The sequence below is a fragment of the Adelges cooleyi genome, unplaced genomic scaffold (genome assembly GCF_023614345.1).
Source record: "Adelges cooleyi isolate 19-005CV unplaced genomic scaffold, UGA_ACOO_1.1 ACOO_flye_CR_arks_rails_tigmint_CR_PRNA_247, whole genome shotgun sequence".
NCBI lineage: Eukaryota > Metazoa > Arthropoda > Insecta > Hemiptera > Adelgidae > Adelges > Adelges cooleyi.
In genome coordinates, this window is record NW_026095912.1 from 8768289 (window position 1) to 8793211 (window position 24923).

At 29.8% G+C, this 24923-nt stretch overlaps 3 protein-coding genes and 1 long non-coding RNA gene across 5 annotated transcripts in view; 1 reads left to right on the forward strand and 3 right to left on the reverse strand.

The window, feature by feature from the left end:
• LOC126836352 (probable G-protein coupled receptor 158) overlaps positions 1-2150 on the reverse strand; it is a 62128-nt gene extending 59978 nt beyond the window's left edge. The window contains exon 1 of one of the 2 annotated variants that reach the window (XM_050569622.1): positions 1993-2150. The gene's annotated coding sequence lies outside the window, so the exon portion shown is untranslated. The remainder of the gene's footprint in view (positions 1-1992) is intronic. The other variant, XM_050569621.1, reaches the window with a different exon arrangement.
• Positions 2151-3382: 1232 nt separating this feature from the next.
• LOC126837027 (serine/threonine-protein phosphatase 2A 56 kDa regulatory subunit beta isoform-like) lies at positions 3383-6295 on the reverse strand. Its single transcript, XM_050570748.1, has 3 exons — positions 6085-6295; positions 4470-4900; positions 3383-3931 (listed from the first exon to the last, which is right to left on the reverse strand). The coding sequence occupies exons 1-3, from the start codon at positions 6293-6295 to the stop codon at positions 3383-3385; spliced, it is 1191 nt and encodes a 396-aa protein (XP_050426705.1).
• A 3497-nt stretch (positions 6296-9792) lies between these two features.
• On the forward strand, positions 9793-10728 carry LOC126836679 (uncharacterized). The gene is made up of 3 exons (XR_007685364.1): positions 9793-9938; positions 10226-10394; positions 10606-10728. It is a non-coding gene; the product is annotated as an uncharacterized LOC126836679 (long non-coding RNA).
• A 9263-nt stretch (positions 10729-19991) lies between these two features.
• Positions 19992-22179, reverse strand: LOC126837028 (uncharacterized). The gene is made up of 4 exons (XM_050570749.1): positions 22133-22179; positions 21981-22024; positions 20316-20624; positions 19992-20237 (listed from the first exon to the last, which is right to left on the reverse strand). Exons 1-4 carry the CDS (start codon positions 22177-22179, stop codon positions 20044-20046), a joined length of 594 nt encoding a protein of 197 aa, XP_050426706.1. The 3' UTR covers positions 19992-20043.
• Between the last annotated feature and the right edge of the window lie 2744 nt (positions 22180-24923).

The following is a 24923-nucleotide window of genomic DNA, read 5'->3' on the forward strand; positions in this document are numbered from 1 at the left end:
ATATCTATTCTTCTGTACGCATCTATTAATAAACACTTAGTTTTAGGACTTTAAAATCGCAGCATTATGAATAAAAGATGTGCGACATTGTGTCCTCCCTCTTTTTCATGTATTACATTTATTTACTCTGCCTCTCACTCTTCTTCCACCTCCCTTTATCCTCTTCTCTTTCTATATTTTATACGTTTCATTTACTCTTTCTTTTTTTTGCTTTTATTCCACTTTTATATTACCCTACCTCTCTCCGTCTTTCATTTTATATTTTTATTAACTTCTCTCCCTTCCTTAATTTTCTTTTTCTTTATTAACACATCACTCTCTCGTTATTCATATATCTATCATTATTATTTTGCTCGACAGATGTAAGAGTATACGAAAAACCAGATTTCAAAAATGTAAAACATATTCTTTGTTATATAATTTCACATATTTTTGGGTGCAATTGTCGAAATTTGTTTGAAAACAAATCATAATTCATAAGTTATGAAATTAACAATTTTTAAATTCCAAATTAACGAAGCAATACATTGGTTTATCGTAAATAAAATAGGGCGTTGTTATAATTATATTTTGGTTAAAAAGGAATTGAGGTTTTATTTATCAAATAAAAGAATATTAAATATTCAATAGTTATATTAAAATAACATTATTATTGTTATTAGGGAATATTCGGTTATAATAGGTATACGGCAGAAATGTTTTGCGGCTTGAACACACACCACAAATAGTTTGCACCTCGAGAACTCCATTTGTAAGGGGTAGATCGGTGACCAATGAATTTAATAACGGGGGAGTAGTAACGATAATACGTGTAGCGTGAACCCCTAAACTTTTACAGTTAAATCTTAAGATACTTATTGTACTAATAAGCAAGCTGTCACCATAGTCCCGAAGTAACTACTATACCACATCATGTCCCTTAATAAGTATAAAACTAGCTTTTTGAAATAAAGTACCTTAGTACTTAAAAGTTTATCTCTAATCGTTGAGTAATACTACTAATTACTAGTTTTTACTAGTAAATTAGCTAATTATATTATAGGATGTTTATCGGTCTTAAAACTAATATGTTCACAACTTTATCTATTGACATTGGTGGAATCCACCAACCATAAGTCCAAGTCTTCGAAGCACATACTAATAAATTAGTAACAAATGGTATTAAATAAACAACTTATTGCATACACCTATGTTTTAATAAAAAACAATATGGTAAGAAACATATTTTTTGTCCTAAATATTGAAAACTTATGCCGTTTAAACTCTGAAATGTATAGTTAATATTTTACTAAGGTATATAGTTAAATTATTTTGTTTTCTATCAACTAAATTCCATTTTAGTCATACAAATCACTAAAATTATTACTTTGAATTGTTTTAAATATTATTTCCTCTTACAAAATTTTCGACAAGATACCTGTAATTATTGGTCTAGCATCCTCAGTGATCCATGTAAAATGTGTTTAAAAATTAAGGGGTCAGCGGATAAAGGTGTTAACTGAAATTTTTTCGAAAATGAATTTTATTGCATGAATAAAAGTGTTATAGTGCAATAAAAACATTATATCAGCCGGAAAAGTTGTTGATTCATGGTTACATAGTTATTTCATATATTGAGTAGGTATGTACGTTAGACATAAAACATAGCATTTATAAACATTGAAGAGTTACAGATTTTAATAATATTTATAAAAAAAAAAAAAAAAAGTCTAGTAAAATCAACTGATTTTATCACAAAAATTGTAATTTTAGCAGGAAATAGCCATTAAACTAAACCAAGATATGTAATTAAACCTTTAGAAAAACATATATTATCTATTTAATGGTATCGAATCTTCATTTTTGAAAAAAAAAAACTGTTAGTTACGCGGTATTGCAGTTACAGTTACAAGTGTATAACATATCTGATCGTCTATTAATCAATTATCGTTTCTCGAGATATTCTAATTGAATCATTTATTATAATGCATGCGTTAATAAAAGTCATATTACCGCAGAGCCGGAGATAGAAAGATCCTTGACAGCGGCGGCTAATTCCTTGGCAGTGACGGCTAATTCCTTGGCAGTGACGGCAAATTCCTTGGCAGGCAGCGACTGAAAGGTATCGTACAGTAAACGATACTGAATTTAGATAATGCACGCAAGTCGCCTGGAACACCCTCAGAGAACCGCCAACAGCGCGCCAGTGGAAATTCTGATAGGCCAGCACCACCCCTAGAACGACCACCCTGCCTCGTCTCGAGCATAGTTTAAGATCGAATTAACATATTTGATTATTACAATTTCGTCTAATGGTTTTATCACGTGCGTCATACTGGACATTTTTCTTCTGTACCAATTTACCTTTTTTTTTTTTATCCATCTTCCCATCCCGAATACATTAAATGTATAATTTGGGATTTGAAATATTAAAAAAATATGTAAAATATTAAAATATATGCTACATTGGATAATGATATAATTTTGCCCTGATGGGACGGCGGAATTGTACGTTAGACACATTAATGATTTATACATTGCAGTAAATTTAACACAGATGGGTAGTATCTAATATACAAGGCTTTGAAATAATTCAATGCCCAATTCTTATAATTTTTTTATGTATTGTATGATTATAATATTTAATTGTAGTATAAAATATATTAAACGTCTAACTGGGTAAAGCCGGGTATAATAGCTAACCAAAACCAAAATCATGTTAATGTCGGCTACGGGTAAAGCTGGGTAAATTTAAATTCACTCCTAAAAATAGTACAATAATACACGTATGTTAAAATATGTAGTCGAATTTAAATTTAGTATTCCTAAAATCAGACCTGAATGGTTATATGTTTGTTATACCTAGTAAATGTACATTTTATATTACTGTTTTTTTATTTGTTTCCTTTCAATCGATAGTAATCTATTTAAAGAATAAAAATCGAAAATATCAGAACCCTAGCTCAACTGAGTACTTTTTTATAATATTTTATTTTGCATTCGATAAACATGAGAAACTATAAATCTTAATTGAAAAAATTCTAATTTGATATCTAATTCAATTTTTTTCAATTTGAAATAAGATACTTAATACTAAAATATGAATCTTAAAAATAACTTTTTTTATACTTCGTAAGTTTTTGTATTTTTAAGTTATCAAGTTTTTATTTGAATTAATTTCAATGGACTGTAACTTGATCAAAACAATTTTTATCGTGAAATATCAAAGTAGTATTTTTGAAGTTAGAATGTTTTAAATGAAAAATTAAGCTTAATCAACTTTCCTCTTTTTCCTTTTTTTTCGCACTAATTGTACTAATATTATAATCGAGTTTTCTTGAAAATCGTTGGAAAAAAAATCAATCGAACTAGGTCGAATGAGTATTATCGACGCAGTTATCGATCAGACAGTGTCGTCGATCATTTGCTGGACCATTTTGTGCGGCCTCTCTTCGATGAGCACTTGCATGACTTTCACCCGACTTGGGCCGTCCAGCAGATATTGATTATCCACCAGTCTCTTGAGCATATGGCCGGCTTCTACGACGCAATTGTAATTCCAGTGGTTGGTATAAACGACGGCCAAGGCTTCGGCGACGGTCTGGGCTTGCACGCTATCCAATCTGTTCTCGTCGACTAACCGACCGCAAAATTCAATGGTGGCGTCGCAAACGACAAAATTGTCATTCCTCAGCAACTGGGCCAAATGCTGTACGGTCCTTTGCCGTACCTGGGTCCACTGCGCTTCCCCGCAGCTTTGGCAAATGGCGAACAGCATTCGACACCAAGGCAAGTACAACGGCATGCCGGCGGCCGGCCAATGCGCCAGCGTGTACTCGACAAAAGCCACGGACAGGTTGGCGTCGATCTGGCGAACTGCCAACTCAAAGCACTCGTTCAACGTCAAAATATAATGGACCAACCCGTTTCGTTTCATCAGGGGAGGCAACACCTGTGTTTAAACGTAGGTTTTTTTAAAAATATATTTACATTTTTACAAAACTTCACACGGTCTGGATAGGGCCGTTGCGTTCTAGTCAGGGTTGGCATCAAATAGCCCGGGCTGTTTTGTTTTTGCCGGGCTAAATCCATTCTATGATTTTAAAAAAACAGGGGCTGTTTTCAGGTTTTTCCACTAAACTTTTAAAAATATTGGTACTTGAAAAGGACCGTTTTTCGGTATTTAATTAAAAAATAACCCGTCTTTGGTATTATTCTACTTTGGTAAGCTTTTTTAAGTAAAATTGCATGAAAACAATAATACTTATACAAGTACTATTCAAAATGTCTGTCAGGATAGTTCAGGTTAGCCTAACCTAACGAGGTTACTTACTTTCGCCAAATTATTGGTCAGATTTCTGTAAATTGTCAATTTGAATGGACAAATGCTACCGGTTTTCATAACTGTCAAGTGTGTAACTGAAGTGTTAAAGAAAGACGCCAAAACTTGTCAAGATGAATAATTTCATCATCGGTAATTTTAATATTACCTTAACCAGCACAGCCGGCACAATCAGCTTGCAAGTAATGTACGATTTCAATATTTCCAGCAATTCTTTAACGCCTTTGAACTCGTTGATTTGCACATAGCCATATTCGGCCAGAGTGTTGACGACCCCGTGGTATATGAAATCCCTCAAGTAAGGAGCCACTTGTAACAGTCTCAAGAGGATATGCTTTATCCATTCCCTTTCGGCTTCCACACAACTGTCGAGTCGCCGGATGGACGCGTTGATAAATTTTTTGTCAATATACTGAGATGCTTTTTCCGGGTCGAATCCTTTGAGGTCCAGGAACGCGTTGAACACACTGTACACCGGACTTAACTGATGAAATTCCCACATCATCTCATTGTTGATTTCGTCTTCGCCCGAGTAACACGACACAGGTAGTGAGCGAAAGACGTTTTCCGAAAACATAACTGCAAACAAAATAGAAAACGTATTATCGATCACAATAATATTAGGTATGTCGTCGCTTAAGATGCAAAACCTCGCATCTCGTTTTTTGGCCAAATCAAGTTGGCCACACTGTTATTTGTGTTATGTACATAACCTTCAACACCCTTTACACAAACACACAACTACACATAAGCATATTTATTACTCATATTATAATGATGTCACTCTGTTAAATATAAAATAACCGCACATCTATTATAATTGTAAAACGTGACTAATGGTCAGTATTAAACTACACCAGTATAATTATCTAACACAATGATTAGATAAAATTACAAATATATATTTCATATACAGAAGCTATTCGGTTTCCGTTCCGCTTAATTAAACTATATGGGAAAAATATGTTATTACCATTTTATCGCAAATTAATACTAATTAAAATAATCATCCGATGTGCGTCCGCCCATCAATAAGCTAAAACCTACACAATTCCCACAATAATACATTACACAAATTATCATGTCCATATAAATAGGAGTAAGATCCATTGCTAAACCAGACGAATTACCAAACTCAGTATACTACTCTGTGGCAGTTTGTCCATTTTATGTTTTACAAGTGTTAATAAAAATCAAACTTATTTTTAAAAAATCTTCAATTATTTAAAAATACATCTTCCTGAATTGGTTTCGACTTCGAACAACAAATCAATTTCTTAATAGTTCTGGTACCAGTGACTAGAACTATTACATTTGATTCAATTTTCGCGGGCAATTCAATGATGGGCTCAGTATTGTGACAAAGCCAATAGGTAACGCTATAATCGAATAATTGATAACACGGTTGTAATTGCTATGGAATGGTAATTGTAACTGATTTTTTCTGCTCTCCTGTAAAGTTGAGAAAAATGAGAGCATGAGGTGTTGCATGTTGAGCGACAGTGTTAAATGTGGCCGAGTCATTAAGTGAAAATATTTTGGATGGAGAAAATCAATTATTAGCTGTCGGACAGCCGTTTCCGGGAAAGAATGGTCCAGCCCAGATGTGTTTGCTAATGAAGAAATGTTGAAAACGATCACTTTAGTTCTAATATATTTTTGTCTAAAATACAATATCGGGCCTTTGTATTTGTGTAGTATTTTAAAAATCCCTATCTTGAAGTATACATACTACATAGTACTATCACGTTTCAATAGTTTACCACAAATTTGTTTATACACTTCAGAAGGATAGACACAGTCTTCGATTTGATTGTTGGACCACACGGATTTTAGATTGTTCAAGTAGGCGATCTTTTGTTTTAATTTTGGATCGTCGATAATTGTCGGCACCGAGAAATATTTGGAACACACTTTGAGTACACTCACAATTGTTTCCACCGATTCCATATCCTCGTTGAAATAATAAACCATCAAGTCCTGTTGGTCTTCGCCAAGAAAATAATTTGTACACTCAACTACTGTACACCATGTTGTGCATATTTCCTATGCATTTATTTTGAATGAAAATTAGTTCTCGGTATTTGAATAAGACACAAACAATTTTTTTATAAACACGTCTGTAGCAATGTATGTATTAAAATAGGCCAAATAGTATTTATCGACCTGTCGTGTAAAATTTTATTAGATGAACGTTTTCCTATATTTTTTTCTTAATTTTTCAAATTATATTTTTATAATAATTATAGTCACTGCCAACATCAGTTTTCGAAAAACTATTTTTTTTACTATTAATATATTAATGTTTTCATAAATTGTACTTTATAACGTCTAAATTAGAGCCAATAATACATTTTTTTTTATCAAAATAATTAATTAATTAATTTAAAAAAAAATACTAGTCCGATCCTCTTTTTTTACTGATGATTTTTTTATAAAATAACATATGTTTCAAATTAATACTTACGCCTAAAAAAAGCAAAACGTTTTCTGAAAACCGATGTTTGCAGATGCTAAAAATAATTTTAAAAATCTAAAAAAATAAGATTATGTTTTTTTGACCGCTGGAACAAACTGTCACAATAGGAACCAAATAAACACTTTTTGGACTACTCTGAATTACAAACATATATATTATACTAAGCTGTTTTTTTACACCATATTTTTTGTTCTTCCTGAGGCTTACCCTTTCAATTGATAGTAGCCCATTAAAAAAAATCAGAAGTACATTGTTATGACTCTTTTTTTTTATTTAATAAATATGGAAAATTTTATTTTTTCATCTACAAATTTCTAGTTTCAAAAATAATTTAATGTAAAGCTAAAACATGATATCTGAACATACTTAGCAATTAAGATTAAATAATACTATAATAATATAGTAGTTAGAATTACAAAATAATATATAAATAAAAACATTGCAATCACAATTATATGGTTAAAATTGTATTTATACGATTAAGATTGATTGTCATTCTATAATAATGTGCTGTCATGATCACGGTTCCAGTGGTTAGGTGAACAAAAATAATATAAGGTCTTCATTTTAATTCACGTGAATACTATTATTAAATACCTAGACTTCTTATGACTGTAGCAGCGATTTAACCGTCAATGGCAAACTTTGTGAAATAATAATTTGTCATGCTTTGTCCGATATGTTCAAAAGATTTTACACATTTCTCTATAATTTTCCCTGCTAATGAGAGAATTGCCAAACTTTCTCTTAACATCCGTCTCTCTTGTCTTTCAAGTTTGGAATTTAAATTAGCGAATTGAATATCCTATTTCTGGATACAAAGAGAAGACGACAATAGACTTTGTCTATATGCAAAACACGTTTCCTGCATTACAGTTCACAAATCACTGAACATTAGCTATCCCGTCGGCCGAATAGCATGCACTAATTAAATGATAAACTAGAAGCACGAAACTATAACTCTGAATCGAGATGATTCAATTATGGTCGAAAATTTCGAATTTCAGATTTATTCGTCTGTAATGATATTGCATCAATTTTGTGAAACGGCGCCACCATAACATTCAAGTGTAAAACGTTAAATGTCTTTCTTGTTCAACGATTTTCATGTTAAAATATACCACGTTAAAATAATTCTGAGATAATTTCACTGATAATCTAGAAAATGTATAAATGAAGCGTTAGAGAAAATTATGATAATAATAAAGACGTAGATGTTAAATAAATTAGTAAAATACCTAAGACAAATAATATGGTAATATTAAAACGGGCATTATCTCAAAATAACATAATTCGAAAGTCTCAATATTTTATAGTAAAATAAATATTACAAATTTAATAAAAGATTCTTGTATCTTCAATTAATAATATTATTTTTTGGGACAATTACGCCATCTATAAACCGTTTGTTTAATTTAAATTTTATGTTTTTTAGTCACATCTTTTTCTAAACACACAAAACCTCTTTGAGTTCACTATTCATATATTTTGTATACAGAAAAGTTATAGATTTATTGTAATGAATATACTCGTTTGATAATTTATTCTTTTTCGTTCTTTTATTAACTATGACTAAAAGCTGAAATAAACTAGATGTTTTTGAGTTTTTAGATAAGTACAAAAGTATTTACTCTAGTTATTAACCTAAAATTATCTCCGTAGAACGACATGTATAATTTACTATCTATAGATTCCCACCGAAACTTTTAAAAATTCCAATTTGTTTTCAGTATTAATTGTTCCAAAAATCCGCGACAGCCCTCAGTAGCATACAATTTTTTTAAACACTCGCAGCTTAAAAAATACCAGTTTATTATTAAGTGAACCTCCTTTACAAATATAGTATTTGTTTGATTACCAGAATATTTTTTTGCATAAAAGTCTATGTCTAGCACCTGGCAAAAAAAGGTTGGTATTGATAAAATCTACGATGTGTAACACCGATGAGTTACAAAATTAAATTGTGTAAACATTTTGGCAATGTTTTGTTTTCAAATACAGGAACACTATTTTAAGTGTTTTTCTTGTTTTTTTTGAAGGGTAAGAAAAAACGTTTTTATATTTTTGACCTTATAGAGATATTTTTGTACATATTTTCTGATGTATAAACTTGTTACATAGAGAAATCGGTCTGGTGGTAAATGTATTATGGTTGATACACAAACAATTTATTATAGTAACAACATAATTAATAACGGCCCCAAAAACATTTCTACTTTGTATGACCTTGCAAAATTTAGCACGTCTAAGTCGAAACTAGTCAAACCAAAAGGTCAGATATTTTTTTAAAATAATTTTCCCGATGAAAGGTACGATTTGTGATTAAGAGATGCCACTCTATTTAATCGGTATACCAAAAATAGTTCTAGGGCTCAGAGACATTTAACAAAACGCATCAATGTAAAACATATTTTCTAGAAAAAGAGTATTTTGCATGTTAATATTAACGCCTGGATTTTATTATAATATTTTCGGATTACAAAATAACAAAAGCATTCCACCAATACGTCGCCTAAAGCTGTCACAAACATATTTTACGATAAAATAGTATTATTGTTGTTATTGACATGTTGTTCTTCGATAGTTCCCAATAAAACCAGTCACTGTGCTACATTGAAAATAGTATTAAAGTTATATTGTTAATTCCAATTGAAATTCATAGATAAGGCCTACTTTACAGTTTAAAAGACGAACTTAAAAAGAAAAAAAAATGAATGTGAAATACATATTTATTTTGTGTTTTGTAATAAATTACTTAGTAATTAAAAGTGTTGCGGACGAGCCCGAAGAAGAAAAGCAACAACAAATCCAGGTAATTTTATCTCTGTGGTGAAAACACACTCTTAAAATGTATAAACTTACTTTTATTTTTTTTTTTTGTGAATTTATTTAAACAAACATTTATTGATACAGAGCCGATTTCTAGCTTGTATCACATGATGGATCGTTAATGACTGTGTGATTTATTTTGTTCTCTGGTCTAAACGCATTCAAATTGTGAAATGAGTTTCTTATGCAACGAATTATAATGATATTAGTATAATTCAATTTCAGCTTAGAGATCATGTGTTGTCATTAAATAATTCTTTAACCATCAGTTCTGAAGTGCAGTCAAACATAAAGCAACTTGAGGACGAGGTAATTTTTTTAGATGATAAATATTTAATTTTAAGAAATTGATCAAAATATTTCATTTGTAATGACATATATACGTATTAGTTTCATACATTAACGAGTATATGTCTAGTATGTTATTGCCGGTGTATACTATTCTTGGTGTAACTTTCCCCACAAATAATTTATTCCATTATGATTGAATACATAATTTTCTGGTTTTAATAGTTTTCTGATCTAAACGCATTCAAATTGTGTAATCAGTTTCTTGTGCAACGAATTATAATGATATTAGTATAGTTTAATTTCAGCTCATGAATACCATTTTTTTAACCATTTTACTTATAAATGATTTACCTGGTGAACCTAATAGTACTATTAGTCTGGATATGTTTCGTAACTACGTGAATGATGCCGAATTAAGTAAAACTATATTAAACAATTTTTATTTCGACGGCACACTTTCTGATATAACTAAAAGTAAGCATGAACTATACTTCATTTATAAATAAATATAATTGAAAAAGTTAAATTAAAATAGAAAAGGTAATGTGTTAGTAAAAATTTGTCGCGTTTGAAATTTGCCTAAGCTGTTGTACAGAAGCCAATGTACAACTGCTCTTTATACTCTAAAAATGTATATCAATTAATAATGTATTTTTAAATTACATGGAAATGTATTTCTTTTTAGACGAAATGACTCGTGATAAATTTAAGTATATCATAAGAAGTGCAAGTACATTATACGAGATGGGAGTAAATAAATTCACTGGACAATTAAACGCTAAATTTAAAGAACATTTTAAAACGTAGTCATAATAATAACTCTAAATTAGTCTGTTGTTTGTAAAATTTACAAATGTTAACTACGAATATAATAAAATGTATTTAAAATATAAAACTATTAAAATTATTTATTTATTTGTATAAAGCATCGAGCAAGGGTACTGAGTACAGTGCAAGGTATACTTACCAATACGATTGCTGCACAAAATATTGAAGAGTATAATCATGTATAATAATCTATATAATAAAATACAGTAATAAAAGTGTAATGTACGGTTTATCGGCTGATTATAGTTGTAGTTTTGGACTTATGAGGAACATTCCAAAAATGTATAACGTCTGGAATTATAAGAAAGCATGCAAAAGAATAAGAGTTACTATCAATTTCTTTAATTAGTAGTTTGTATAAAGAAACAGAAATCATTCAATTGTCTGAGTTTGTAAAAAAAAATTATTTAACACCATTAGCGACTGTATACAAATTAGTACCACCATGAATTTCCGTTCTATATTTTTATAAGGAAAACATATAATAAACGACGTTGAATTGAATCTAAAAAAACAGTAAGTGTTAGATAGTTGTGAAGTGGGTTCCTGATCTGCCTCTGAGAACAGAAAGGTAAGCTAATTTGGCAACAAGTAAGAAGTGTTATCAGCTAGTAAGAGATAAGTGATAAGAAATAAGAAGTGTTGATAGTAGCTCAATTTAGTGACATCGTAGAGGCAAACCATTAATCCACAAGGTGGAAGTAAACTTATAACTTATAACAGTTCCAAGATTCCAAGAAGAGATTAGAACCACACATTAAACTTTGAACCATTTACTATTGACTCAAGAAAACGCAGTGCAGTACCGGTTCAGTGTTATTGTATTTATCGTTCAGTGTGGTATGGCTTCGTGTAAAAGTTCAAATATTTTGTTGAAATTAAAATTTTTTAATTACCAATAACAATATTATTCTAAAACAATCATGGTTTATAAATTTAGTGACAAACTCAAAGCATAATTAACTTATTGATTGATTAAGAATTAACTTTTTGACGAGTGTTATACCTTGTGTATAAAGTAAAACACATTTTTGATTAATGTAGATAATAATATTCGCAGATGTTTATTATGAAACCCAAATAACAAGAATGACGAGATGTGCCGATGTAGCACTCGCCACCATATATATTTATATAAACTGCTGATACGTAACACTTCTTTCCTTTTTTTAATATTTAAAATAAAATCAAAAATAATATACTCAATCATAATTACATTTTTAATAATATATAGATAGACAATACAAATTATTATAAAAGCAATATCAAATTATCATATTTAGTACAAAAATAATAATTATGTGTAGTAAACATGTTTTTATAATATGCAAAAATAATACAGTAACATACTTATTTATAATCACAAGGAGAAAAACGCTGAATAGGGTTTTAATTCTAACAGGTCAAACAGGTCTAGGATGTTAGAATTTCCTTTTTATACGCTTTGTCAAAATTTGGTGACCAATTCCATTTAATATCCCTATATAGAAGCAAATAAAATGGTTTTAAAATATCTGCTGCGTTAGGTATAAATTAAATATAATATGTTACCAATCCTAAAAACGATTTTAGCATTACCCTTTGCAGGGTCCAAAACGTTGGTTAACAACCATTGACGCGGATATATCAGAAACACATTCAGATTTTAGCATTGTTTTATTTTTTGGAATTTGAGCTAAAGAAATAGCGTCAGTGTGTTTTGACAATGTGTGCAAGGCTTGCTCATCAATTTTATGACCTGGATATTCAATTGACTTTTTGAGAAAACAACATTTATTTCTTTTAACTCTTAAGCCATATTCTGAAATAACATTAAGTAATTTTTTTAACCTATCGTTATGTTGCTCTATCGTTTTACCCGCAATTATTACATCATCTTGAAATACACCTACGCTTTCTAAATTTGCAGTGGCAAGCTCCATAGCTTTCTGAAATTCATCTGCTGAACTTTTTATACGAAATGGATTTCGAGTGTAACTGAATAAACCTTTGTGTGTGTTAATGGTAGTATATTTTCGATCTGTCTCTTTAATTACCATATACTGTTGCTACGCATTTTTAAGATCAATTTTAGAAAAATACTTTGAACCGCTAATGTTTGCGTATAGATGTTCTATTTTAGGTAATGGGTACTCCGTTCCCTCTAAAACTGGGTTAATTGTAATTTTAAAATCACCACAAATTCTTACTGTGCCGTCAGGTTTTAAAATTGGAACAATAAGTGTTGCCCATTCGCTGTAGTCAACAGGAACTAGTATTTGATTGACTACTAAACGATTTATTTTTGTCTCTACATTACTTTTTAACGCTAAAGGAGCTGACCTGGGTTTGAAAATTTGGGTATAGTCCCTTTTTTAATATTTAATGAAATTTCATATTTATTAAATGACCCCAAATCATCTTTAAACAGTTCTTTAAAGTTTTTTAATATTTGATTCAATTATAAATTATCACTGTCATTTACATTTTTATATAAGGGTGAGTAGTTAATTGTATGCGAATCATTTCTACCTATTAATGGAGGGCCTCCCTTTTCAATGACATAAATACACATTTTAAAAGCCTTGTTCGAATATTTCGAATTTACCATGACTGGTAAGGTCACCGATAGGTAATATCGGGCTTATGTTATGTCTTACATAATCGTATAATGAAATATCGTTGTCTTGTAAAACTATAGTACTAAAGTTAGAGTCATACATTTTTTTGGATATAACACTGTACTTAGACCCCGTATCTATTTCAAAATTACAATTTTTGTTTTCAATTGATAGGTTAATTGTATAAGGCTTTATTCTATTTTGATAATTATGTTGTTCCCTTATACAAAAAAAATGTACCAGATAATCTATACGTAATATCATTTACATTCGAATTCTGTGATGTAAATTTATTTTGGGAAGACTTATTATATTTTGGTTGATCATTCTTACCCTTTTTAGTACACATAGGAGCCAAGTGACCTTTGACATTACAAATGTTACAGCTGTAGTCCTTGTATTTGCAGTCCTTTTAGGCGTGGTTTGAACGACCGCATACCCCGCACCTTGGTTTATCTGAAGTTGTCTGACGATCAGCTGGTCCGATCTCAGCCATTTTTTTCTTTCAAAGTAGCCTCTTTGGCAGTAGCATTTCTGAGGGATAACATCGAATTGAGTTCATCCTACTTTTAGTTATTTGAATCCCGTTTCGTATCTTAATATGTTTGAATTGATTACGTAGATAAGATCGTAAGCATAGTCTCCTTTGCTATTATTAGGAGGGAATTTGCACGGATTATATTGAATTGAGTGCCAAATAAACAATGAAGTTGGACAGTTTTCCCCCAAAATTTGGTGACTTTTTTTAGCAAGCACTAATCGGACAACTAACAGTTGTGAAAGTTTTCATGCAAAATTAAATGCATTGTTTCACTCAGGACATCCGAATATTTTTATTCTTGTTGTCACTCTTCTAGGCATACAGTCAGATACCTATATTAAATTACGAAGCAATGCAACAACAAAAACATGTAAAAAAACATTGGAAAAAGTACAATTTTTACGGGAGCAGAATATCAAATATCAAAATAAAAAAATTAGCAGATTTGACTACTTAAAATCTGTTTCATTTAAATTTTTACCAGCAACTATTTAAACTCGGACATTGTTTTAATTATTTTTAAAAATTATTAAAATTGAAAGTTTTTTTTGACCATTTATAAACAAGCAAAGCATTTGTAAGCAAGCACACACATTTTTGGGAGACTAATCAGCCAACCTCTACGTGGTGTCTCCTCGATAACGATAATAGGCTGAAGGGACTCAACTCAAACAACCAAAAAAATATTTGTTGGACTCAATTCCGACAACCCAAAAATATTCGTAGGACTCATTTCAATATTTGGGACTCAATTCAATATCACCGTTTCTGAGAGGCTTGTGAATGTTGTGCTTACTTTAGAAGCATCTTCTTCAAATAGTCGGTCTTGCAATTTTTCCGGATTCATACCCACTACAAAAATGTCACGGATGACAGTAGACAAGTCTGACGAGAAATTGCATTTAGATGCAAGGTTTTTACTCGTTCGCACTTACTACGTCCTATACTAAAATCCAAACTCCCGCTTCATAACAAAATTCTTATTTATAAGTCAATGTTAAGACCAATTTGGTCATACGGAGCTCAAATATGGGGTTGTGCCAAACCATCCCAACTAAAAAGAATAGAAGTTTTCCAATCGATTTCCCTCCGTACAATCACGTCCGCCCCATGGTATGTTTCCAACCTCACCCTTCACAATGACTTACACATCGAATCAGTTGAAAATTTAGTTAAGACTCATTATAAAAAAATTCCACTCTAGATTACTCGAATCCATTAATAGCAAGCCAACACACAGCTACTATCCCAAAAAAAACCCTCGTCGTCTTAAGAGACATTGGTGTCGAGACCTCCTAAATTGTAATGCTACCGTTTAAGTTGTAGCCGAAACCTGTCATAGGGTCCTATCACTGGATAGCTTCCCTACTCATAGTCTACAAGTCATTTATTACATTGTTAGCATATTTTGTATGTACAGATTGTAAATGTTATTTAAAAAAAAAAAAAAAAAATGCAAGGTTTTTGACTCGGGCACCCCATTCAGCAACTGTTTCATCTGTACGTTTATTGGCTTGATAATACGCATGTCTCGCAGCGAAGTAGGACTTTACTGGCTTATAGTACTTATTTAAAAGACCAATAAGTGTAGCATAAGTCTGAGTATGTGGTGTGCTTGGAATGCATAAACTGAATAAAATTTTATGAATTTCTTTACTTACTGATGAAAGTAATATGGTTTTCTTTTGAACTTCGTTTTCGATTCCGTTTGCCAAAATCAAATTTATCAGCTTAGATTCGAATATGATCACGTCCATTTCCGGTTCAAATGTTCCGGGTGTTCCAACTACTTGATTGAATTTAATTGTTTCTTTGGTTTCAACCATTTTTTTTATTAATTCACTGAACTTCTTATAAACGTAAATAATTTTAACTTACCATTAATTTTTTTTTTATAAATTCACTGAACTTCTTAGACACGTAAATAATTTAAATTTACTTTTAATAGACAGTATGGTCTATGTGAGAAATAAAGAATTTTCCTCGTCGCCAATTTATTATAACTTATGTATAATGTAAAACACAATTTTGATTAATGTAAATAATAATATTCGCAGATGTTTATTATGAAACCCAAATAACATGAATGACGAGTTGTGCCGTTGTAGCACTCGCGTATGGTGGACAATCCCACCATATATTTATACCACTATATATTTATATAAACTGCTGATACGTAACAACGAGTGAATAATTTTAACCGTTTTACCACTTCATCCCTTAAATTTGTCATTATTAATGATTAATGTAAGCAATTCTATAAACTCGATTTTTTTTTTAATTTGTACATAAAGTTAATTTAAATGTTAATGTTAAGAGGACGCCACATCGGCCATTTCTAAGGAGTAAAGTATAGGCAATTTTTTCGAAAAATCTTAATTTAGAGTTTGAACTCTATACTTAACTGTATACTTATTAATACAGTATTGAGGATACTTTGTTGATTGCAATTTTTTTTGTCAGACTATCACAGTCATTTCTATAGGATAAAATACAATTTTTTTGCCATCAAACTGCTTTGCGCGAATTAATTTTTCCCAGGCTTCATAGATAGTTAAGGAAATAAATTCATACATATAATTTATGACAAAATTATCTATTTTCCGTCATCCGTATTTTTTCTATACACCTAATACAACCAACGCTATATCATTTTTAAAAAAGTCAAAAAAGTCTTTTCTTAATTAATTAATTATTCATTAACTGGTTGAAATTTTGAAAAAAAGGCGATGGTGGAACACAGACAATATTGTTGTCTGTATTATGAAAAAATTTGGTTTCTTAGTTTTGATTATAGCCTTTGTAAAATTAATCCGCCCAAGGCGGGTTTTTTGAAAAAAATAACGGGTATGTGACGTCCTCTTAACATTATTTTTTCTGCAGATTTCTCTGCAATAATTTTAAATTATAAGTACGTTAATAATTTTTATCCTAAGGCTAATATGGCTAATTTAATTTTTTTAGATATATTATCATGGTTTAATAATAATTTCTTAGAGTTTAATTTAAATAAATAACTAAGCAAATACTTTTCAATATTCAAAGTAATTGTAGTATGTATAATCTAATCAAGAGGTCATTAAAAATTGTATTCCATGAATAAAAAGAGTTCTGGCGTTTTCTTTTTTTTATAAGATAGGTTTTAACACTATGGTAACCTTTAACCAGTCGTTGATTTCTTACACTTACCTACTTTTTAACGATTGTTTTTATGTAAGACGTTAGTAGTTGTTTCGACATCCGACAGTTTTATTGGTCTTTGCCTGGACCCGACTAATACATATCTTCAATCAATTATAAAGACCTAACTATAATTGTATGACTGAGCACTGGCAAATTATCATCTGACCCGGAATGTATTATCATCTAATAATTAACGTTACAAGTTGCTCGAATTAATAAAATTGTTTGAAACTCCATCTTGAACTTTGAAACGTAAAATTATTACGAACAAAATTCATTCGGTGTACTCGAAGCATATTTTTTATACCAAAAACTGTAATTAGTTCACATTCAATTTGAATAGGATTATCCGCATGGTAGTTGAACATTATGTCCTGGCAGCTGCTGTTTGCTGGCTCGGTCGTATAATATAATTATTAATAATAACATTAAAAGAACGTCAAGTTGCTCATGCCCATTTTGCAGAACGCTTTAGTCGGTTGAACAATAATTTAATAATAATTCAGATTTCCGTTTTAATTAAGCGTTTGTTTTAAAATACGCAATTTAATTTAAGCAGCTAACGATGTAAAAGCAATTCCCCTAAAATAGTTTCCATATAAAAAAACAACATTCAAATAATGAACACGGTATGTTTTTATTTTATATCAAGGAGTAAAAAAGCATCAGGAATTTTTTATGTAGTAGTGAATTATTATATTAATTTTTCAAACTTCCCTGTATGTATCTGTAAACTAATTATTGAAATTTAACGTTTGAGACAATAGCTCGTACTTAGAAAATAATTACTGTCTAGTCCACTATGTCAGCATCTTAACATCAAAATTGAAAGTGACATAAGCATACGTGGAAAATAATTTGATAAAATTATAAAATATAATAAAAATGTTCTATAAACATACTTTATTATTTTTATTGTTATCACTATTTAAATACAATTTCCATCATATTCTCCACGCAAATAATGCTTGAATTTACAGTCTGGATTATCATAATAATATTGAAATATTTCTATGAAAAAATCATATTTTCATATATTTTTAATTGACGGGGTTGTCTATTTATTTATTAAGTATTGTTTTGTAGAATTCTATCAGTCTGGAGAAAACTGATGTATTCGGATTGGTCAACTACTGCATGCCGAGCAGATTTCTTCATTGCATCTCCAATGATACACTGGCGATGGTAAGGAATTACCATTATGGTCTGAAGCAGTTATCTGCGGACTATCTGACGTCGTTCCCGATTTGTCAAACTAATAAAGAATTCTGACTGGGCAATGTGGAATGTTTCCAACAGTATTTTAAGGGGCTCCATACAGACCATTTTTTCAGTCAAAACACATCATTTTCATTCCATCGCACAGGCCTAAACAGTGATCCGATAAGCAATCTTAAAACAGATTTGAATTTTTCATGAAGTTTACTTAGGATCGGTCGAGGTACTTTTTTCAATTTTTAATTTTAACCCTTTCTAAATTTTATTTAAAATGTTGAAATTTTATATAATGTTCAAACGTGTTTTATACATTGTAGGAATAAAATATCAAAAAAGTACGTCAACCTATCTCAAGTAAATTTCATGACGAATTCAAATCTGTTTTCATATTACTTATTAAATCACTGGTCGAGCTTGCGCGATGGAACATAGAATGTATGTTATATTAACTAAAATGGCTTTTACTTATAGACAAATGATTTAAATTAAAAATAATACATTGAAGCTTATACAAATTAACCGGTAAATTTATTGACATGGTCGAAATTTATTTAAGCCAATTTTTTCATAAATATTGCCTATACAAAACTCCTTAAAAATGGTCTGTATGGAGCCCCTTAATAGTGAAAATTAATACTAAATTGATTTTTCTTAAAAAAAAAAAAAACTGTAGTAAATTTTAGATTTAATCGTTAGTTAGACAATTTAATTACAATTAATGTATGTAATATGTATTATCGTTAAAAATGTCTCGTACCTGTTAATCTAGCGCCATCTATAATAGTTAATTTGATAATTTTTTGTTTAAAACTTGTCATAATTTTGTCAGTATATCAAAGTAGTATATATGTATAATCGGGATTCCCCGTAAACTATGCACAAGCAATTTCTATTTTACTTTACTTACGTTTTTAGATGGCTAGCTATATACTGTTGGATAGTAAAACTCCTAGCGCTAACATTATTATATGAATTTGATATCAGTTTTTATTTTGGCCTACTGCATGCCTGTAAGCATTTTAAAAATGACTTAAGAAGAACTCGTTATAGTCTATAAAAATTAGAATGATGTATATACTCTATATTCTAATATATGCTTAAAAACTGACAAAAACCAAAAACTAGTAGGCGATGATAGATTTAATTTTTTTTTTAGTTGATAACTACAAATATAGACCTGTAACTTTCCTTGGTGGAACCCTGAACCACTCTTCGATATATCTACGATAAAAGTTTATAAAATATGTTATACCGCAGGAGTAGAAAAATTAAGTAAAAACTTTAAAAAATATTTTCCTATTATATGACTTGTATTATATTATCTGTGATTCATAGTTTTAAAATATAATCAACCTTTGGCCAAACATACTTAACTTGAGTGGTTTTTAAAAGGAATAGCAACTCGTTTTCTAAAATGTAGGTATAAATAATAATAAATAGGTAATAATAAAAAAATACTTAACTATTTAACTAGAAGTACCGAATTTATTCATACATTTTTTTTGAAAAAACAGTGACTCACCTATGTCGTTTTTGAAATGACCGATTCAATTATAAATTTGATGTTATGCGTGATTATACTATGAACTATTATGGTATAATTTTTGCATAAATAAAATATAGTACTACAAAATACGGTATTTAATGTATTCTTTTATTTTCATTTTTTTTTTTAAGTTAGGATATAATCAGTTTGTAATTTTTGAAATTAGATACATGAATTTTTATTTTTTATTGTAGACTTATTGCTTAATTAAAAAATCAGGGTTCCCTTTCCTGGTATTCCCTTGAATTTTTCATTTTCTATCCCGTTGATCTTGAGTGTACCTTCAGCCCATTGTATCGACCGTAGATCTTCTGCTTGAATTTCTGGGACGTATATGTCGTTGATAACGAGTGTTTCGCCATCAAACGACTGGGTTACAGAATCTAAGATGGTGACTACACCTATTGAAACGTTTTCAATAAATTAAATGTGATATAATGTATGATAATAACTCTACCGCGAGGTCGAATTAGACTTACCTGTACTAGTGAAATTCTGTACACCTTCTTTACATAAATACCCTATGTCACGTGACGCCACTTCTGGATCACCGTGGTAGTCATAATACACACCTTTTGCATATCTGTTACTGGGAGTCACACTGCGTGAAGTACTAGCTACTTCACTCGGTTTAATAATTGGTTCTCTCAGTCCAATTGGTTCACTCGGTTCAATTGGTTCACTAATTTCAACTGATCCATGCCGTTCAGATGTTGGTACTCTATTCAGTTTAATTGGCTGACTAAGTTCAATGTTATTGTTGACATCTTCATACATCCATTCATCATCTAAAACAAGGTGTTATCGACTGATATATCAATAATATAATCTTAAAAACGATGTAGCTCTCATCGTTTTGTAATCGAGTTTAGTTCTATTATTTTTAACTTCGATGAGGGGCTGAGGAGGTATTAGTTGTAATGTATGGGTTTGTTTTACAGTAGACACGTTAAATGTTGGAAATAATGCTGAAGTAATTATTTATTAGTTGGTTTTTTTTTACAACATTATAACTTTCCCAATTGACCGGTTTAAATGTTAGACGATTAGTCTCGACGAAAAGTCAACGACATCATGCTGCACTTTTTTTATTGACCCCAAAAAATAAAAATAAATTAGGGTAATTTAATCATATTTTGTTGTGTAAAAATATGAATAGATTCATAATTATATTAAATCGATTAATCGTCTGTACTGAGAAGGTATAAGGTATATTTAATTTTCTGTTATTTCATCCCGAACCACCAAAAAGCGATTTCTTTATGTAACAAATTTATAGATAAAAAAGCTTACCTAAAAGATTACTAACTCTAATACGACCAAAAATAAAGAAAAGAAATGTAACCAATTCTTTTCAAAGTCGCTAAAAATGTAAATGTACAATTTTTTCAATTTAAAATTACGGCACGCTATAGCTTTTTAAAAAATGGTTGAATTTTTTTAAATTGAGAGGGGTACCTTTTAGTTGATATTTTTTCTGATTTTTTGGTCTAAAATATACCACAATGGCTTTTACTCATAGAAACAATATTTGAATTAAAAACCATATCTTAAAACTTATAAAAATTTACCGGTAAACTAATTGACATTGTCGAAATTTATTAAAACCTCTTTTTTCTTAAGTATGGCCTTTTCACAACTCTTTAAAAATATACCGCATGCAATCCCTTTAACTACGAACAACAATGATTAAAAATATTAATCATGACTGAAAATGTTTATCGTGATCAATATTTATATAGTCATGATTAAATTTAATTAATCGCTTTTAATAATTAAATTAATCAGTATTCGTATGATTATTTATGATGTATAAATAATCAACTTTTATTTAAAACATTTATTTAAATTAAAATATATTATTTAAATAATGCGCAACTTTGCCGACATGAGGCCGCAATTTATTTTCAATTTAATTTTTAAAGCAAAATAATAATAACAAAACAGTTTACTGTGGAAAATAAGGATTTTATTTTTGCCTAATATTTTTTACCGTACGTAATTTCTCATCCAATGTTATTTCCAAAATTAGTCACGATAATAATTACTAAAAATCTCCATGTCACCAATATACTTTGACCCCACTATGCCCCGACTTCGTTGAGTTATAATTTTTTATACCAAATCTTATATTATATAATTACCATCTAAGCTGCCTGCTAATGGTGGTTCCTCGCCGCCACTACACCTGAAACGCAAACGTTTATATTTAAATAAAAATGAATACACGAAAACTCTAGATTTGATAAAATATTATCACTCTTTAAAAAAAAAAAAAATAGAAAAAAATACTTACGCCACGTATGCTGCCAGACTAAGCAAGAGAAAAATTGTACTATTCATCGTGTTAACTGTTATAATCTGTTATGAACTATTTAGTTCGACTCTACTAAAATATTCAGTGTTTTCAGTATTTATAATACCAAAGTCAACGAGTCTAGAAATGATTGACACATAGTTGGGGGTACGGATGATTTTAAGTTTTTGCGCACGAATAAAATCCATATTTACATTTGTTTTCAAGAAAATATAACTGTCCATAAGAACACATGAGTTGTTTATGAGCATCTTATAGACATTTTTGCGGATATTAATTTAACGCTCGAGCACTTTAAAATAATTATACTAAAAAATATGTATTTGCTTAGTGCATAATATTTTTTCAAAGAATTTTTTGCTCGTAAATCGTACACAAAAGGTACTTTGTAAATCGAAAAAAAAACTTCACTACTTTCTTAAATCGACGATTTTGATACGTTAATGGTAATTTAATTGTTTAATAGTTTAATATTACTATATTTTACTTTTTAAACATTATAAATTTCCGTTTTAAGAAGTATTACAATTTAGGTCCAGTTTTCTGCTTAACATATAGAGTAGCTTACTATTCCACTATTTTTCGTTGAAAGTACGTGTCATGTACAAGCGACTCACGTTGGTTCCAAATAAAAAAAAAATTGTTTATATCTTCCGAAAATATTAAAAACAAAATTCTATAATCCCGTGTCATTATAGTGGGAAAATATTCAGGGGAGACTGACACTTTAAACTAATAATACCTACTAAAACAAAAACACCTAACAAGAAAAACCTTTATTGTTTGTAGCATATACTATATTTAATCATTGCTTGTAAGTCTTGTACTTGCAGCATACAATTTAATTTACATATTACTTATTAGTATAGTATTATGTCTTAAATTGTCGGACTTAACCCAACAAATGACATTTTTCCCGATTTGTAAAATGCTTTTGGGATGTTTTTTTCTAATCTCTAAGCAAAATGTCTAGTCGATCACAAAAAAACAAAAATCTATAACAGAATATATTGTATATTACACGGGAGTGACTTGATTAATACTTGAACATGTTAAATCCCCAAGCATGTGCAACGTATTCAGTTTTGAGAAACGGTGTGGCTTTGTGTATGTAGACTATGTAAAGTTCAATAAGCTATAGCAGTACACCATTGTACTCGATATTCGTATTATTTGCAAACCACATCTGCACGAACGTTTTGCCTGGCACGTGGAAAAAAGGCCAGTGTTATTGAATTTGAGAACAAAAAGCAAGATACAAAAATATATTGTATGCAATAGCTCATCAATAATAATTATAGTAATCAAAATAATGTACAATTGTAGCTCAAAGTGATAAAATCACTTACAATACGCGAATCCTATGACGGTGAACTACACTTTAACTTGGCAAAAAAATATTTTTAACAAATTGTTAGACGTTCCAAGTTGGAAATATGTCCATCGTCTGCACATTTAAAAAAAAATTCTTTAATGAAATATTATGATAGAAAAATTGCCAACAACGTGACAGTATTTTTAATAATATTCATACTACACATTGTGAACAACATGGCTGAAGCATTGATCAGTGGAAAATTTGTACAAAACATTTGTTTTCCGCTTTGTATAATTAAGTTTTTTTTCTTGGTCCAAAAACTACACCACAAAAAAATTTCCCTCTTTATAAGAAAACAGACTACTGAATTTTGTTTTTCACTGTATACTGGTAGAGTTGTATCAAAACAGCACCTGAAATAAATTTGGAACAAATCCCAACTTTTTAAAAAAAAAATAATGGTCTGCTGTATTTTCAAGTCGAAAATTTTTAAATTTGATGAGGGATGAAATAATTTGATTTTTGGCAAACATAAATGAAAAACATGTGTAATGTATAAGCTTGCTAAATGAAGAATTTAGTTCAGTGGTTAAAAAAAATGTTGTGAATAAAACACATAAAATAAAAAATACATTCAAAACAGCATAGCGTAGTTAAAACCTTTACCTTTACATGACATTAAATAAACAGTAACAAGAAAATTTATAATATTTGTTAATGCCTATTAATTAGTAATAAACTTTCTTATATGTTCAGTTAAGCAAATTATTAATTAAAAATATATAATATTATAACAGTATTCACCATACTATTCAAAAACTATTAAGTTTTAATAGTAGAAATATCTGCTCCTCCACCCTTTCGTTATATCACTAAATACAAATAGTGTTTTAAACAACATACTATTGTTGTTACTACTTATTAATATCGGGTTATATAAATTATTATTCCAAAGCTGGAATATAGATTTCAGGTGATGTCAGTGTAATTTAATTTGTTTTATGCCGTTTACCAAACAAATTTAAATCACTTTCGACATTTAACTTAGATACGGAGCTAAGAGGCAATTAGTTTTGCTATAATGTGAGCATTTTTTTTTTGTCTGTACCCACTGTAACTTTTTTAATACTGGACTAATTTCGTTAAGTAGCAATTTTAAACATCACAAACTTAATCTAGTTCTTATCTAGGGGGTCAAAAATTTTAAAAGTTTACTCCATCGCCCTTAGAACCGGGAAAAAAAAATTTCAACTTTTACTAGCTACAATTTCAAATGTACATATTTTGTGTGACCCCTTAACGGCAACAGTCTCAAATTTAAATTATGCCTATTGCTTACACTATACGTATACATATTATATTGTAATGTGAAGCACAAGTATACGAAAATGTTTAGTTTAAAATTCGAAGGTCACGAAAAAGTATTTTATAGCAGTTTTTTATTGCACCAAA